The sequence below is a fragment of the Abramis brama genome (assembly GCF_963993115.1).
Source record: "Abramis brama genome assembly, chromosome: 14".
Lineage (NCBI taxonomy): Eukaryota > Metazoa > Chordata > Actinopteri > Cypriniformes > Leuciscidae > Abramis > Abramis brama.
The window spans coordinates 8,937,237-8,956,384 of NC_139976.1; the positions used below are offsets into that span (position 1 = coordinate 8,937,237).

At 36.5% G+C, this 19,148-nt stretch overlaps 1 protein-coding gene and 1 long non-coding RNA gene across 2 annotated transcripts in view; one reads left to right on the forward strand and one right to left on the reverse strand.

Annotated features, from left to right (window-relative positions):
* LOC311095971 overlaps positions 1–1,696 on the reverse strand; it is a 17,771-nt gene extending 16,075 nt beyond the window's left edge. Inside the window, exon 1 of the long non-coding RNA XR_014608933.1 lies at positions 1,578–1,696. This is a non-coding gene — a long non-coding RNA (uncharacterized lncRNA). The remainder of the gene's footprint in view (positions 1–1,577) is intronic.
* Positions 1,697–2,093: 397 nt separating this feature from the next.
* Positions 2,094–16,628, forward strand: st6galnac (ST6 (alpha-N-acetyl-neuraminyl-2,3-beta-galactosyl-1,3)-N-acetylgalactosaminide alpha-2,6-sialyltransferase). The gene is made up of 10 exons (XM_084135128.1): positions 2,094–2,217; positions 3,520–3,889; positions 9,763–10,027; positions 10,346–10,511; positions 12,200–12,374; positions 13,296–13,434; positions 13,950–14,053; positions 14,275–14,358; positions 14,753–14,852; positions 15,453–16,628. Exons 2-10 carry the CDS (start codon positions 3,738–3,740, stop codon positions 15,621–15,623), a joined length of 1,356 nt encoding a protein of 451 aa, XP_083991254.1. The 5' UTR covers positions 2,094–2,217; positions 3,520–3,737; the 3' UTR covers positions 15,624–16,628.
* Positions 16,629–19,148: the final 2,520 nt, after the last annotated feature.

A 19,148-nucleotide genomic window follows, 5' to 3' on the forward strand; every position in this document is an offset into this window, starting at 1 on the left:
GAGTCACCTGTTGACATCACACTTAAATGTGTGTATCCAAAGTCAGTTGGATGCAATTTATTCGAACCCTAGTGTGAGGTTCAAAGCGTTAAAACATTCTGAGAATGTTTCAGATGCGTTTGGTAAAGGTCAGATGCAGATTGGCAGCAGATGCAGGTCCTTGGCTGACTTTCTGCCTTTGAATGGCAGCGTGGTTGGCATGGCCAGTGCGTGTCAGTCCCACTCGTGCCAATGAACCATTCTTTTGTGTGTAGTGTTTAATAGCCAAGCGCCGGTCGCCATTTTCCTGGCCTTTTGTAACTGTGGTCTGAAAAAACACTACTTTTATTATCTTAAATAATGTCTGGATCATTTCGCCTTCAAACTACTCTCCCTCTGTGTTTTTAAAATGTTTGTTTTTGCATGTATGAGCTTTGAAATAAATTAAATGTGCCCTTTAACATGTAGCTCTTAATTTGATTTCTTTACACACATTCTGTATTTTGATCATTGAGTTTAATAGCTGTTTTTTTTTTTTCGTACAGTGAAGTAATGAATTTTGTCAGTATGAAAATAAATCTTGAAAATTAGTTTGTTTGATTTCTTCTTTTTTTTTCTCCCTCTGGCAAAAGCCAGCAATTACATAATCACTCCCGTTCTCCACAGTCCACTCCCTGAGCATTCAGATCTGGTGATTTTTGCTTGGTTTTTATCCCCTGCAGAAATTGTCCTCTTTCAACCAGCTCTTTTCTTCACATTTAAAGCTTGTGTGAAACTGTTGATTCAAATTGTTCCACAATGATTGGTGGAATGAACTTCCAAACTAACCTACTTTAATTGCACATAAAAGTCATTTTTCTACTGTTCTGCACTTCTGATAGTTGACTAAATATTAGTCATCATTTTTCTTGTCTATAATGTGCATGCAGTTTCATGACCTCATGAAAGTTCAGGAATATTTATACTTGTAAAAATGTATTTGACACACCGCCGTCTATTTAAAATGATCAAGTGAATGTGAAAAAATAAATAAATTTATAAATATAAAATATGTCCTTCCCTTATACACATACTCTACCGTTCAAAAGTTTGGAAAGTCTTTTAGAGTCAGCAGTAATATTATAGTGTTAAGTGTCACACGATTCTTCAGAAATCATTCTAATATGCTTATTCGGTGATCAAGAAAATGTATTATTGTCAATGTTGTAAACCGTTGTGCTGCTTAATATTTTTGTGATGCATTTTTTAAGGATTCTTTGATTAATAGGAAGTTCATAAGAACGGCATTTGTCTTAAACTTTTTTAACAGTCTAAATATCTTTACTATCACTTTTGATCTATTTAATGCATCCTTGCTGAATAAAATAATTTAACAAATCTTACTGACACCAAACACTTCACAGGCATTTTATCTCAACTAACCACTTTCACTTCAGCTTTAGAGCTATACTATTCTTATGTTGTTTTCTCCCCAGTTCAAATCGATTTAGCTTTGTCATTTGTAAGTTACTTTGTATACAAGTGTCTGCTAAATAAATAATGTGAATGTCAATCCGAGTCACATGCATTTGCAGGAAAGTCTGACCCACATTTCTTACCCGTTTTATCTCTTGCTCCCTCATATGGTGTTTCCCATTTTGCACTGCATTTATTTTCTGCAGCTTCTTGCTAACCACAAGTTGCATGCAGCCTGTTTACTTCTGTATCAGTCTAATGTGACCTTTTTTGCCCTCCTGAGGGGCCGCTGTGTGAGACGGTTAATGATAACTGCCTTGTATGTAAATGAGGCAGCTGTAAGTTGTGATAAAGCAGACTATCAGGCTCTTTGAACATGGGGTGCCTTCAGCATGTCACTGCATGTTGGTTTTTTTGGGTAGTTTTTGCACTGGTGCATGCATCCTTATGTCTGTTCCATGATGCCTGAACGCTCACGTTTGCACATTCCAGGGTCTGTCTTTGAACGTCAGCTCACGTTTTGTTTGCTGTTGTCTGTTATCACCAAGCTCTGAGTTGAAGTAACCATCTCTCTTCCTCGTATTTTATGTCTTCCTTTGGGGGAGGGGGTAGGGGAGTTGACCAATTGCTAGCAGCTGTTACTCATTTCACAATAGGCCCGCCTCTCCAGCCCTGTGTGTGTGTGTGTGTGTGTGAGAGAGTGACTGAGAGTTGTGTTGTTAAACTAGGCACATTGCAGCTCGACTTCCTCTCTCTCCCCGCTTGACAGGAGTTTCCCTTCAGGTACGAGACTTTTTTAAACTTCTTTTACAGTTCTTTTTTCCTATGTCTGTTGACATATTCTGTCAGTTCTTCTTGAGTTTAAGGGCTGCAGCGAGTTGGCTGTCTTTGAATGTTACATATGGTGACAGTTACTTTGTCTGATGTAGTGGGAAAGTGGTTATTTTTGTGTTTTGACAACTTTTTTAAAGTTTCATTGGCTTTTATGCATTCCGGGAGAGATTTTGTATTCTTTTCTTTATTTAATTCTACCTTTAATGCATTTAAAGAGAAATGTATGCAGTTTCCTAAAGGAGATGGATTTTGGTTTATAATTTAATCTTTAGACATTACTCAGACTGAGTTTATAAGCACAGCACGTTTCTGGAGCATTTCTACTCACTAAAACACTGATTCACACAAATAGCATTCTTGTCATTCCACAAATGTCAGAAAAAGAAAAGCAGGAATTCTCAAAAGAAAAGAAAACTGTAAGGCTTTGTGCCTCTGAATTCAGCTTTATTCTCTCGTTTTTGAGACAGAATTGGAGAATTAAACTTTGTTAAACAAAGTGAAACTTTTAGAGCATTTCTTTCTTTCCTTATTCAGATTTTTCACTCTAGATGTGTTTGGTGAACCTTCAGGGTATGATAATGACTAGTTCATGAATGTTGAATAGCTTAAAGTCAATACAAGTTGTGTTTCCAGTTTTACATAAATTACTTTCAAATAGTTGTTAATGTAGTTCTATTTGTATTAATGTGATTTATTTTTAGTGAATAACAAAGCCTGACTCTGAACTCTAGAGAAAACTGTTTTTTAAAAGAAATGTATGTGCTAAAACCTAGGCCTACTTGTTGCATACTTGGTCTGCATACAAAATGATTTGTGAAGTTACGTGTTTCCAGACTCATCAGCAGGAGATGTGGTCATGAGGAAATATTTCCTGAGGGAGTAATGCTGGTTTCCTAGAAAAAAAACCTGTACTCGGGGGAGAGTTTTCACCACAATAGCTCAGGCTTTTCCTCGCCCTCTTCTGTATACAACTCCGAAAACAGCCATTTTGTTTGGTATTTTCTGTATGGTATTTTCGCGCTCTCTCTTTCCGTCTTTCACCCGTTCCCTCTCGTTTCTTCCTTTGTCAAATCCTGCAGTCTTTCTGACAGCATTAATTAGCATCTGAAATGCTCTTTGAGCAAAGGTGCACTTTGAAACTAGGATCACATCTTCCTGGTTTACCAGGCCCTTTAATTAAAACAGGATTAATAGCATAGAAACCGCCATGTGGAGTTTTACTCTATTGTATTTATTTTCTTCCTCTCACAGATATCCTCGGTGGTGCTGGAGACTCCCACGTGTGAAAGCCGGAGCTCAAAATGAACTAGTTAACTAGCAGCGACCCTCCCAACCCTTCCCCTCGAGGAGCGCTTTCAAACCCCTATTTCATCAAAGCTCCACTTCCCCAGGAGAACGCTCATGTGCTTACATGGTGACCAGACGTTCTGGGGAACTCTCAGCAACTTGTGTACGAGGAAAGAAGCACGATGATAGGCCAGCTGCCTCAGAGGCTTCTGCTGTGGTTCATTGGATTGTTGGGAATCGCGATACTGACGTTAATCGTGGTGTGCGTGGCTTTGCAGATCCAAGTGCCATGGCACGTGAAGGCCCTCCAAAGCTTCACCATGAAACATTACAGGTAAAGACGGATCTCTTAAAATGCCATGTGGACTTCTTACACTCTTAAAAATAAAGGTTGTTTATTTATATATATATATATATATATATATATATATATATATATATCGAAATTTAAACCGGTTTACCGCCCAGCACTATCAATTTCGAGACTGATATGTATTTTTCAAAAAACGTCATATGTTGTGAAACAGCTGCTGTATCTATTCAATGGCCATGAAGAGTGTATTATTTGGACTTCTATTAACTGCATACCCTTCTTGCACTAATTATAACACTAAAAAAAAAAAAATATCACAAATGGAACTTAGTAGCCTATATAAAGTGGAACATCACAGAATTTGGCAAGTTTTGGATGATTAAATCAAAAGTAGGACTGTACAATTAATCAGTTATCGATACGGACTAGTGTCTGAATATTAAAGCTCAAAAAGACTGCTATTGAAATCTGAAGTCTGTATGTTCTGCCGTGTCTGTGGGAATGAGCGCCGCAGTTTCGTCTACTACTACACATACAATACCTCACCGATCATTTATGAATCTGTAAATGCCCATTTCTGACTACAGTCAAGAACAGGCTGTTTTCGTGCATGCGCCTTTAAATGCATGTGAGCTGCTGCGTGCTGCCCACTCCACTAAAGTTCCTGCTTGAATCAGATTATCTGCCAAATATAACAAGACATCTACTTTGTTTTGATTATCATTTACATCACGATCACACTCACGGATATAATAGTTCTTCTTTCATCATTAAAGGTTACTATTTCCACGCGTTTTAAAGCTATCAGTTTAAACTTCTAATGGATCGTTTTCTGAGCGCCCTTATCTGAACCACACGTACACAGACAGCTGGCTGTCAGACGTCAAGTCTCATGAGTAACCACTCCTTCACATTTTTTGTTGTGTTTAAACTGTCAAATACACACAAGGATCTTGTTCACCGTTGTTGTTTGCGAAAACAAAATAGCAGCGCCGTGGGTGGGAATGTGCGGATTAAGGGGCGGTAATATTATAATAAGATATTTAAAGGTGAATTCAGTTTTTTTATATATATATATATATATATATATAATATACATACAGTGAGGAAAATAAGTATTTGAACACCCTGCTATTTTGCAAGTTCTCCCACTTAGAAATCATGGAGGGGTCTGAAATTGTCATCGTAGGTGCATGTCCACTGTGAGAGACATAATCTAAAAAACAAAATCCAGAAATCACAATGTATGATTTTTTTAACTATTTATTTGTATGATACAGCTGCAAATAAGTATTTGAACACCTGAGAAAATCAATGTTAATATTTGGTACAGTAGCCTTTGTTTGCAATTACAGAGGTCAAACGTTTCCTGTAGTTTTTCACCAGGTTTGCACACACTGCAGGAGGGATTTTGGCCCACTCCTCCACACAGATCTTCTCTAGATCAGTCAGGTTTCTGGGCTGTCGCTGAGAAACACGGAGTTTGAGCTCCCTCCAAAGATTCTCTATTGGGTTTAGGTCTGGAGACTGGCTAGGCCACGCCAGAACCTTGATATGCTTCTTACAGAGCCACTCCTTGGTTATCCTGGCTGTGTGCTTCGGGTCATTGTCATGTTGGAAGACCCAGCCTCAACCCATCTTCAATACTCTAACTGAGGGAAGGAGGTTGTTCCCCAAAATCTCGCAATACATGGCCCCGGTCATCCTCTCCTTAATACAGTGCAGTCGCCCTGTCCCATGTGCAGAAAAACACCCCCAAAGCATGATGCTACCACCCCCATGCTTCACAGTAGGGATGGTGTTCTTGGGATGGTACTCATCATTCTTCTTCCTCCAAACACGTTTAGTGGAATTATGACCAAAAAGTTCTATTTTGGTCTCATCTGACCACATGACTTTCTCCCATGACTCCTCTGGATCATCCAAATGGTCATTGGCAAACTTAAGACGGGCCTTGACATGTGCTGGTTTAAGCAGGGGAACCTTCCGTGCCATGCATGATTTCAAACCATGACGTCTTAGTGTATTACCAACAGTAACCTTGGAAACGGTGGTCCCAGCTCTTTTCAGGTCATTGACCAGCTCCTCCCGTGTAGTTCTGGGCTGATTTCTCACCTTTCTTAGGATCATTGAGACCCCACGAGGTGAGATCTTGCATGGAGCCCCAGTCCGAGGGAGATTGACAGTCATGTTTAGCTTCTTCCATTTTCTAATGATTGCTCCAACAGTGGACCTTTTTTCACCAAGCTGCTTGGCAATTTCCCCGTAGCCCTTTCCAGCCAGGTGGAGGTGTACAATTTTGTCTCTAGTGTCTTTGGACAGCTCTTTGGTCTTGGCCATGTTAGTAGTTGGATTCTTACTGATTGTATGGGGTGGACAGGTGTCTTTATGCAGCTAACGACCTCAAACAGGTGCATCTAATTTAGGATAATAAATGGAGTGGAGGTGGACATTTTAAAGGCAGACTAACAGGTCTTTGAGGGTCAGAATTCTAGCTGATAGACAGGTGTTCAAATACTTATTTGCAGCAGTATCATACAAATAAATAGTTAAAAAATCATACATTGTGATTTCTGGATTTTTTTTTTTTGATTATGTCTCTCACTGTGGACATGCACCTACGATGACAATTTCAGACCCCTCCATGATTTCCAAGTGGGAGAACTTGCAAAATAGCAGGGTGTTCACATACTTATTTTCCTCACTGTATATATATATATATATATATATATATATATATATATATATTTATATATATATATATATTTATATATATATGTACACTTAACTGGCGTGCAATGTGGGGAAAAAGTTAATTATTGTAGATTTTAGCTCAGTTGCTTTTCGGTTTATTTCTTTTTGAGAAACACTGTTGTTGTTGTTGTTGTTCTTTTTACTAAAGAATACACTACTGTTCCAAAGCTTGATAATAAGGAATGTTTCTTTAGCAGCAAATCAGCATATTAGATTGATTTCTGAAGGATCGTGTGACACTGAAGACTGGAGAAATCTGAAAATTCAGCTTTGCAGTTGCATAAATAAATTATATTTTAAAATGTTTTAAAATTGAAAACAGTTCTTTTAAATTGTAATAATATTTCACAATATTACTATTTTTACAGTATTTTTGATCAATTAAATGCAGCCTTGGCAACCATAAAAGACTTTTAACCCTAAACTTTTTTAAATGTTCGTGTATAGATTTTATTTCCCCTAGTCAGATGATGTCCCTAGTCCCCCAATATATGTGCATATATTCTGCTACATGTGTAATCCACACAAAATATTTTATTTTCTTTCTTTAAAAATTGTATCCCCCAGTTTCACAGACAAGGCTTACGCCTAGTTTCAGACTAAAATACATGTTTGAGCTGTTTTAACTGTTTTAACTGAAAGCAGCTTGCAGTGACATAACTTAAAATAAAGTAATGTGTTTTTCTAATACACATTTATAAAAGCTACTTAAATGTCCTAATTGAATAAAGGCCTAATCCTGGCTTAAAGACCTAAAACTATTTTAAAAATATTATGTATACTATATATATATATAAAATAAATATATTGACTGACAGCCCTATTTTAAACGTACAGTATGGGATTTTTTCTCCACTAGGGGTCGCTAACCTATTTACAATAACAAAGGCGTAGTTTGATGACGCAACATTTGCTAAGAATTATGGATCTTGTCGTCAACGTCAAGCCGACCGATCTATTAATGTTTATGGATGACTGAATACATCGATGTTTTTGTCATGACTATGATATGAAGCAGTTCGGGATTGCTAAGAGACAGCTATCAGCTCCACACCGCTCCAAACGCGACGCGAGTCCCGCGGATATAAAAGGAATATGGACATTTCATTCTACCGAACTACACGCAGAATTACTACTCACAGGTCAGTTTATTAGACAAATTAAACTTGTGAGGTAACGCAGCGCTGTTTCACTTGGTCTAACATTACACTAGCACACTAAACTGCATTTGAGTGTGTTGAAATGTATGTGTTAGTTTGTCTGTATGAGACTAACGTTAGCAGTAACGTTAAGCTAGATCAACATTAGAATAACATACAGATCATATTCTGACATTTTATCATTGTTGAACTATATAACATTGATTAGTTTTATGTAAATGTGCTCACCTGTTTAATAAAGTACATGTAGGAGCGGTCGAAGTCTCGGACGTGGAGCTCTCGTTTGTATACTGTCTATGGGAGCTCTCGGCATCTCGAAAACACCGCGCTGATATTGATTCTCGTTTTAGTTCTCCTTTTTTATCCAAAGTCTGCTTGCCATGGTCCATAATGTTTGAACGAAACAACAACAGCGTGCAGATAGACATTGCGAACTACAGTGGTCCACGTCTGTCGTCTTGGTTACTATCAGAGGGCTCTGGTTCATAGCTCTGGTTACCATGGCAGCACGAGCGGAAACCAGGGACAACGCGGATATGACGCCATTGACTGCGACATAACGGAAATAAAGACACGGTCCGTGTCTTCGAATTAAAATATTAATTTCTCTGGATTTAGAAGTTAATTGGAACTGTCGGGATAATGTAAATACACAACTTTAAAAAATATATAACATAGATATAGTGATTTTTTATATTTTTAAAGCAAAATAAATACATATTGTGCCTTTAATGCATATCAAATCCATAAAATATAATTGGGAAAGTTGAGCACTCTCTGACTAATTTCAAATGTGCCATGTCACAGTCCGCATGTCATCTCTAGAGAGCCATGATCACAGTGCTCTTCCTCTGCTAATTATTTCAGCATGTTCGCTATTGCTATGGAGACGGGTGTCAGAAGCTAAGAAAGTGATTTCATGTCCTTTTGCTCTCTCTGCCCTTGTTTTCTGTAGTGAGGGGGGAGGGGGAGGTTTTTGGATTTCAATTTATTTGCACAGCACTTTCCAAAATAGGTATTGTTCCAAAAAAACAGCTTCTCAGAGAATAGCGGCTTATAAACCCTCAAGCGAGCAGCTAAAAGCGTTAGAGACAGAGTTTGAGTTTGGATATCCCTTTTCCTAAATTTTCTACTTTGTTCTCCAGTAAGGGACAGAAACAAACAACCTGAGATTTACTGCTGCTCCTTTAAATCAGTCAGGCATAGAATCATGGTTTGGCTTGATTCTCTAGAGAAGTGCACAATCATTGCTCTGAAAGTAGGGTCTGTTATGTGAAATGTAGCCCAGATGCTTTTAAAAGGGCAAAGCTCTAATTTTAACACAGGCATGGTTGAAAAAAAACAAAAAACCAGAATGTCAGGAAATTACACATTATACTAGCTGGAATTACAACTTGTGATTCTGTAGAAGTTATTTTGGGCACTTTGAAAACCTGTTGTGCCAGTAGCCACGTCATAATAACTCGTGTGAGAATAATGGATAAATAATGGGATGGGTGGGGGGGGGGTTCAGAAAGATCTTTAGGATTTTGAAGTATGATGATAGTAATAATTTTCCCAACCATTTACATGATTACACACAGTGAAGCAATAATGAAAAAAGGCATTCAGATATTCTCTCTTTCTTGTGTTGTCATTTGATTTAAACCTATGCGAGATATTAATATGTATTTAGTTTGATTACATTTCTCTTATCAGTAATTTGCTTTTTGTTGTCTTGAACAATTATGCTTGCCCCAGTTATGAAGTCATTGGCAGACATATGCTGCATGTTTGTTGTTCAAGATGTGTTTGCTGATGTATCAGATATCAAGACAGGTGATTAAAAGCTCAATTCTGTCTTTACATGGAAATTAGTGGAATATTGATGTATGATTTAGTGGATGGGCTGTTACTAATGGCCTTGAGCTGGTTGTTCTTAGCTTCATTCTTACTGTTAGAAAGGGAAAAACATTGCTTTTTTTTCTTTCTTGCCCGCAGGTTATATTCTGTCAAGAGTGACAACAGCTCTATGGAATATCAACAGTCTGCTGAGAATGAACTAGACACTGCTGAAGAACTGGAGCGAAAATCAGCCCAGCAATCAGATCTTGAGGATTCTTCAGTGTTAGAAAACAGCGCGATGTCTGATCAAGCTAATTTAAACACAAACTCCTTAAAGCCAATGCCAAAAAATGAGACAAAACCCACTGAACCAGACTTTTTTGGTGACCGGTATGCCACGGATGAGCTTCCATCACAAACAGTGAGTGTCTATTTGTGGTTTTTGGCCTAGTATTGTGAACTATCGTGCCTGTGTTAGTATTGTGAGTGAGTGCAATTTCCAGAAGAACCTGCTTAAATTCAGTTTTATTCAAGTGTTTGTACAAATGCAGTGGTCATTCAAATTTAATGGTCATTCAAATTCAGTGAAGAGCCAGTGGAAGTTTGAAGTAAGCAAAGGTTAGTCTATCACAACAAAACGGCAGTATTTTATTCAGATTAAAAATACTAAAATAAATGACCCAATATCTGTGACCGATGAAACCCATCTGTAAGGCTTTAACACACTCTCCCCTCTCAGAACTGTCCCAACAACATTAGGAAGCGTGTGCCTCAGACTCCGTTTGCTGAGATGTTTCTACACAGTATTCCAGTGCTTCAATGGGCAAAGCATTTCACCCCAGACCAGTACCAACGCTTGAGTCACTACAGTGGAGCACATGGCTGGGGAGGCGTTGATATTGAAGGTGTGTTGTTTTTTGGAATCTGCTAGTCTTCCAAAAAGTTCAAATGTACTTGCCTAGAGTGTTTTTATTGTCCAAGGTGTTTTATCCTCCCGAGACCCAGCAATGAGACAACTCCCTCTATACTTGGTCTTTGACTGACATTGACTGAATGACTAAATTCAGCAGCCTTATGGGAATATGATGTTTTGTAATTATTTAAATCGGACTAATTTTCATGTTGTTTGTCATAAATTAACCTTTCATGCATCAGTTCACATGTCCACTGTAGAGGACACCAGGACTTACTGCAAGCTTATTAGGAATTTTAGGGAAGAAATTATTATTTATTTATTTTCAGAATATTATTTTCAGAATTATTTATTTTCATAATATGAGATATTATGAAAATGTTGCCAAGTTATTACTCAAATAATTATAGCTACTTCGTTTTTGTTACATGTTGCCCAAATAATATGCTAATTCATATGCTAATTAGAGACAATGAATAGGTTATTCTAGATATTAATAGAATATCTTTCCTACCATAGTTGAAAATCTTTGTCGAAATCTTTGTGCATAGTTTGGTTCAGGTAAAAGTTTCCTGGAGCTGTTGACGTCCTGAAAACCCTGATTTACATAAAACGCCTATTAAATGCAGGCACTAGTATGCATACAAAATGCAAATATAAACATTTTCTAAAAATCTTCTCCAACGTTATTCTCATATCTGTTTTACAGAGAGCAAGATATAGAAAACAATAACTAGTATACTGAATATACAGTTTTGTTTTGTTTTTGGTTATAGAGTCTTGTTTTCATTTTCTGGTGTTCCTTACATTGGATATATACTAAAATATATATTAATTTTTTATTTTTTATTCTCCATTTGTTTCTTATACTCCAAACAATGTATTGATGTAAAAAAAAAAAAAAATTATATGGGTCTCAGGAGGATATAACCATTAGCGTGCCATTACTTTTGTGCTTGGGTATTGATGGTATTTTGAATCAGTTATTATATATATATATATATATATATATATATATATATATATATATATATATATATATATATATATATATATATATATATATATAATATAAAATTGAATTGTTCAGATTACAGTGTAATTATTTAGCTGTTTTGATTGCATATTTGTAGCAAACATGAAAACAGGATGGAAAATGCCACTGCTCATAAAAAAACAACAAAGCACTTGTAACATGGCATTATAGCGGGAAAAAACTAGTTACATTTCTGATGGTACATTTTATACAGACTGCATAGAATTAAACATTTCTAGAATCAATTAAGAAATAAGAAATTAAACTTATTAAATGTTTTTTTTATTATTATTATTTGAAAAATCCACTGTCAACCTAGTTTTGTGCCAAATTATATGAAATGTTTTAAACAATAATTATTTGCATTAAATATTACTAATTATAATTAATTTTTATTACATTTTTTTAATTATTTTAAAATAAATAACTTCATTTTCCTTAACCTTCATTTGATTTAATTTCCTTTTGACTCTTCTGACTTCATACTCATGAAGTAAATATATTTAATGTGTAATTGATTTGTGGAGTTACTTGTAATTATTGAATGTAATTTCTATAGTGATTAAATTAATGTGATGTGTGTAACATGCTGGACCAAAACGATTAGTTGTGTGTGTGTGTGTGTGTGTGTGTGTTGTTCACAGTTTTGAAGAGCTCACTGGGAATTTTAAATACAACCGCAAATCGGTTGATGTTTGATGACTGGGAGAAGAGAAAGAACAGACCCCAGTGTATCCGCTGTGCTGTGGTGGGAAACGGCGGAATACTGAATGGTTCAAGAAAAGGCAAGGAGATCGATGAACATGACTATGTCTTCAGGTGAGGAGGTTGATCATTAAGAGATACAGATGTCTATTATATCAGTGCTCCTCAAAGTGATGCAAATCTTATAAAGAAAGCAGTTTGCATGTCTGGTAGTCTTTTACTAATTTGTATTTTTTTTGCATTGGTGGTCTTCTACAATAGGTGTACATGCATCCAAGGTCAAAAGCAAATTTTCTCATAATATACATTGCAGAATCACCTTTTTTCTCACAGTGTCTGAAACGGTTCGATCAAGGATCCGGTCTCGCTTAACCCCTCCTTTCCGACTCTGCTCTGATTGGTCAGATGGCTTAGTCTGTTGTGATTGGTCTACCACTTACAGCACGTGTCGGAAACAAAACGCCCATTACCATATCTGAATTTCAGCTCCAGAGGCTTCCTCAGCACTTGATACACAGTTAAGATGCCGTTGCTTTTACCGTGTCAATTTGAGCGCGAGCCCTCATCCTTTGGTAATGCCTACAAAGTGGATTTGCTTTCACAGCACAGAAAACAGCATCTTCTCAACATGTTGACAATAGGGATGTCACGGTGAGGAAATTTTCACACGGGTATATAAACTTAAGACAACACCGGTATTACCGATAACAGCTGGGGGAGGGGGAGAGTTTATGACAGTGGCGTGCCGTGGTGGCCAAGTAATGTAATCATTGTATGGCCGAACACAGTGTAACTCCGCTAACACCGACTACTGCTGCAAGCCTATTCTACAACATTAACTAAACTCTTCCAGGCCTCAACTACAACTACAGTGTTTAAGGGCGGGTCAAAGTAGACATTGTTCGCGGACAACCAATGAAGGCCATAGGCAGAAAATAAGACAGGCAGTTTAAAATTGGCTATTTATTTTGGGAGAAAATAACGGTTTATTGATCAATATCACAATGCTTCTCTTTTTCTGTCTCCCATCTTCAGGGTGAATGGTGCGGCTCTTAAGGGGTTTGAGACAGATGTGGGATCCCGGACATCATTCTACACGTTCTCAACCAACACCATGCGAAACTCCATGCGTAGCTATGCTGGCGTAGGCTACAGAGGTCCACCCATTTCAAAGGTAACCAATGATGTCAGACTATTATATGTCCACACAATGATAAGACGCAGTGCTCCGCTTATTATTAAGTATCTTTAAACATGTCCTAACATTTAAATTAATAATTTGATACAATGCACTTGTGTACATGCATGTTTTTACACTGTACTTGTATTTTAAAAAAACGTATGTAATTAATTTCTGTAATTACATCTATAATTACACTATTGGCCCTTCCCTTAACCCACCCAAACCATGACCCGTATCCCACCTCAAAACATGTAGGTATGTCTGTACTGTATGTATGTACATATCTATGTATTTATTTTTTGATGTAAGCGCATAGTAGTTAAAGACCCCTAATATAAAGTGTGACCAGACAAAGTAGCCTAACTCCACTGTTTGTCAAAATTATTATAGAGTGAAATAGTCATTTGACTACAATCTGATCAAGTTCATCCAACACCCATTTGTATGTTGAGTTGTCACGTTGTTGTTTGCTAACTCTCTCTTTATCTTGATCTCCATCTGTTCAGGAGACCAGGTATATATTCCTGCCAGATCATGACCGAGATTACATTCTTATGAGGGCGGCTTCGACACACACAGCAATTGATAAAGGTCCTGAGCGCAGCAAAAAGTAAATATTAAAGAAAAATCATATGTAAACTGATATTTTCAAAGTTCCTTAAACGTATCCTTGATCGCTATAACAGATACAGTCCAACCTAAATACAAATGTTTTTATTCATTATTGTAAATAAATAGTAAAAATAAACAATGTTAGGTTGGGTTTATATAATACAGTATATTGTATACACAATTAAGACTCAATTTAATTGTAATGTACATCTCTCTCAGCCCCCCTACATACTTTGGTGAAGATGTGACAGTAGAAAAATTCAAAATCTACCACCCAGACTTTATCCGTTACCTCAGAAACAGGTAAGCTTTGCAAACAGAGACTAGGGATAAGGTACACTCAGCCAGTCGTTATTGCAAAATTAATCCCAGACAGGGAAATCAAGAAACACAAAGCAGCTGACTGCACATTATCCTGCTTATTACATGACTACTTGATCTGAGTTGAAATTATATGAGAAGAAAGATCCCGCAGAGTGAAACGAGACGCATTAATCTGGCACAGCTATAGCGGAAATCCGTTGCAGGAGACAGCGGTCAATTATACAGTTAGGTGGTCATTATACACACACATATGACCACAGAATGCTGCAATCAACTGAAAGCGGCATGTTATAAATGTTGTATATTTTGTTTAGTTTTGTCTTCATTTGTATGTAAATATCTAAGTTTATAACTTTTCTTTTTCATCATCAAGGTTCCTGCATTCGAAACTTCTGAAAACAGGTGCGAGAAAAATTTACAGGCCGTCCACAGGAGCAGTAATGCTCCTGGCTGCCATTCATACATGTGACCAGGTTTGTTTAAACTTTTTATTGAGATTTTAATGACATCAAACATGTGTCTTATGAGTGTGCCCTGCTGTAAAATGAGTAGAAACAACCATTTATCCTCATCCATCCATTTAGAGGAGGTCACAATTGATAAGAACCCAATGACAGTTTAGTACAGACAGTAAAACATTATACCTCAAATTGTATGGAAACACCTTCAGTAGCAAAAGTTGTAAAAAGTTTGAACACCGTTTTAGTGACGCCGTAATTACATATTAAAGACTCACCTGACAGGCTGTATTGGCATCATAAAAAAAACTCAGGCTTATTGGAAGTGCATCTCTCTACTTGCATTTTTGTACAATATACAATTCCCTGCAGTTTCAAGCTAAAAATGAACACTAAAGAATTTATTTAATTTCCGAACTGCTGCAAAATGCACAAAACCAAAATAATAATGTTGCCAGATTTACGTTCAACTGCGCTTTTAGCTCCACTTACTGTACATTTCACATCGCTTTACAGAAATGCCACCTTGCTTGTATTTCCAATGAGCTTGGGTTGCATAAAACATACTTTATTTGTCTTTGTGAAAGTTTGTGATTATGTTTGTGTTTTTAACAGGTTGATGCTTATGGGTTCATGACCCCTGACTACAGCTTGTATTCAGACCACTACTATGACAAACAGAAACATCCAGTGCGTTTTTTTGCCAACCATGACATGCGCATGGAAATGAAGTTGTGGCAAGAGCTGCATCAGGCTGGACTGATGAATCTTTTCATGCGTCATTGAGCACAAATGGATGGATGCCACACTTTGCATGAGATGTTTTACTGTCAGAACTGAAAAAGCCTGTGCGTGTGCAGTACAAACCTGTTATTCTTCCCTCTGTACGAGGTATTTTTGCTTTGTAACATAAAGATCATATATTGTTGTTGAACAAGGAACTACGTACAAAAGCTACGTAGTGACCGCTCTGGATTGCTTATCTTTTAAGTCAATTCACAAGAGACAACTGACTGGCTAATGTGTCAAGGGGAGAGGCCTGGTAAACATGGTTAAAGTTCAGAAGTAACTCTTTGTTCTTGGCCACTATTTGTTCACACACATGAAGTCATTTCAGATACGGAAGGCTGGGCGAGATTAACCGAGATGTTGCTTTTGACCACGTACAAGAATTAATGTAATACGTGCCTTAGGACTTCTCAAATGATGGACTACCATTGTGTGTGAGAGAAACAGAGTTTAAAGGCTTCAGAGCATCACACTAAATCAAAAGTAATCAACCAAAGAGAATATTTTCAATTTTATATTCTTAATCATATTCCTTTAATCAGGTATGTGTTTATATATGGTTCATCCAAAATGCACTTGTTGCATCATGTGTAAATCAAGAAGGGTTTTCTGTTTTTCAGAGGAATTTGTATGCTGTTAAGTTTAAAGCTTAACTTTACTTGGAAGTTTTAAAGTGCAATATCTTATGTTGACTTCACAAGCTTTTTGAATCAAAATGTGAATTTCTTTTATGATTTATTGTATCTATCCTGTTAAGGTCTGTTTGGTCACTTGATGCTATCTCTTGATTGTATTTAATAATTTTTATTACTGAATAATTTAACTTATGTTCCTTCTGGTCAAATTAACTGGTTTAGCGATTCACCACACTTATGTTTAGAGTTTAAAAATTGCTTCACTTTTATAAAACGGTTAAGGGTTTTTGGAAACTGACCCTAATTAATAGAAAATGGAAAGATGGTCCTACAGGTTTTTAAGCTCAGAATAAATCTTTTAAAATTGTCTTGTTGGTTATAAATGATATGCCTCTATTTTGTTCACAATGCATTGGATATGCCCTTACTTGTATAGTGTTTCTTTTTTTTTCTTCTTTTTTTTTAAGTCAATTTTATATATATTTTTTGGTTTAAAAGAACTTTGGTTAGTTAACTCAATTAACCCTTTAAAATGAAAAAAGAGGGTGCTTGTGTGTTTAGAGAGATGTCTCTAGAGATTTACAAATCTAATGTTCAGCATCCATCCTGGTATTATTTTACTTTTCATCATCTTCATTTTAAGTATCTATGTACCTATGGTGTGAGCTGACAAAATGTCAATTTGCTTAGTGGAACTAAATATTTGCACAACTTCACAGTGTTTCATACAGTAGCTGCCAACTCTCACACATTCTCCACGAGACACACGCAATTGACACTTCACACGCTCTCACGCCACACATCCATTTTCTCAAGCACAGAAAAATCGTGAAGCAAAGAGGACACGGAGACCAACAGACTAGACAGAGCAGATTCTGTCACTTTATTACGAAATTCAAACAATAAATACCGTTTTGGCACTTGTGACGCGAGATCCCTAGTGGCACGTGAACGGATCATCTCTAGCTAGTAAATAAACACGAATGAACACTGAAAGATACAGTACAACTTACCGAAATGTATATTCCTCATACATAATATCGACCAATCAATCAAACAAAGGGGTCAATAAAACAGCTGGAGAACAATTATGTCACATAACATTTACCTTAGGAAAGCCATTTAATGACCATAATATATAGGCTATAGCACGTTAGTTGGCTAGAAAAAAAGAGTATTTTGCTAAATATGTGTACTATATAGCATATTTATTATATTTTTACTTATATCATTAAATAAAGTTATTATAATAAAAAAAAAACGCATTATATTTAATTTGAGTTATTTTTAACCTTAAATAATAGGCTACTGCCAGCTGATAGGGCTCTCTGTATGTTTACAGCATTAGGTGAGTTGTTTTTTTCTTGAGAAAAATGAATGCCTATCTTGTGTAGCCTACCTAATATTTATCCAAATGAGTCAATATTAAATCAAATCACAATAATTGAATTTAAATAATAAAAAAGCGTAGCTTACCAGAAATGTAACCATGTAAACATTGTAACATGTTGTCACTAAACCTAATAAAATTCAGTTTAGTTACTAAAATGTTTTGACAATCACAATACACTTATTGTGATGCAAAGAATTTTTCAAAATGGCTTAATTATCATAGAGATGAAAGAAAGTCAAGTTATATTGTTTCTTCACCATTTGGGTTGATCACATCCTGAACAAATGGTAGTCAATTGTAGAATGGGACTGGGTGTGGGACACAGAGAACCTTTTGGCAATGGGGTGTCACAAATTCATTAACATTCGGAACACAGTTGTTGCAACAAGAGCAACTTAATTTACATTAAGAACAGGATAAAAAAAGTTTAAGATTTGGATGTTCTGGTTTCATTCTAATGCCGGTGAACCCAAGGTGCTTTGTGTACCTTGCCACTGCTATGCTGTAATAAACTGAGATCTTCGACATCCACATAATTTTTTCTTACATTGGTGAGCCACACATCGAGGAATTTCCAACAAAAAGTGGGGAAAGGTAAGAAAAAGCTGTTTTCTTTCATTTATTCTTTTTTTTTGTCAGGAAACCCCCTCGTTTTAAAAAATCTAGAAAGGAAAATTTTAAGGACAGAAGAGAATTTGGTTTATTCAGTATTAGCAGGGAGTTGTTAAGCCTTTCCGTACGATTTTGTTTAAGATTCTAACGGAACTGAATCAGCCCGAAGCAGTGTGGTGTGGGAGTTGTATTGGAAGTGTTGTTTCTAAAGTAATTGAGACAAAGTGCTTAAGTGTAAAGTTTCTAAAGTAACTGAAACTTGGTGTTGGTCTCTTATAATTCTGTTAAAGGGGTGGTTGATTATGATTTCACTTTTTTAACTTTAGTTAGTGTGTAATGTTGCTGTTTGAGCATAAACAACATCTGCAAAGTTACAACGTTCAAGTTCAAAGCAAAGGAAGATATTTGCTTTTAAAGAAATCGTTTTTTAAGGACTACAACAAATGGCTGGTAGGGAACTCCACGACATTTCTCCCGGGTTAGTGACATCACCAACCCTAAAATTTACATTAACCCCTCCCCCGGGAACGTGGTTTATAGATTATCAAGACAGAATATGCTAATCAATGACTAGAAGATAACTACACATAAGCTACATAAATTCATCAAATAACCATACAGAAATGTCCTGTTGCATTCTACATGTTGTCACTTCTTCTTGAGTCTCTCCATTATTGTCTGACTCCGGTTTGAACGTAAACATTGAAATTTTCAGTGCATGTCTGTGTGAGGTAAAAGGACACAAGCTCTTGTAGCTCCGCCCTCTGTGCCAGGACCAGCAGCTCATTTACATTTAAAGGGACAGACACAAAAACGGTGCGTTTTTGCTCACCCTCAAAAAGTGACAATTTTAACATGCTATATAAAAATATCTGTGGGGTA

Bases quoted from the DNA above. Each gene is read 5' to 3' on its own strand.
- st6galnac (XM_084135128.1), top strand. From the start codon at position 3,738: ATGATAGGCCAGCTGCCTCAGAGGCTTCTGCTGTGGTTCATTGGATTG. The intron at 3,890-9,762 runs GTAAAGACGGAT...TCTTGCCCGCAG, and splicing joins TTCACCATGAAACATTACAG to GTTATATTCTGTCAAGAGTG. The intron at 13,435-13,949 runs GTAACCAATGAT...CCATCTGTTCAG, and splicing joins GAGGTCCACCCATTTCAAAG to GAGACCAGGTATATATTCCT.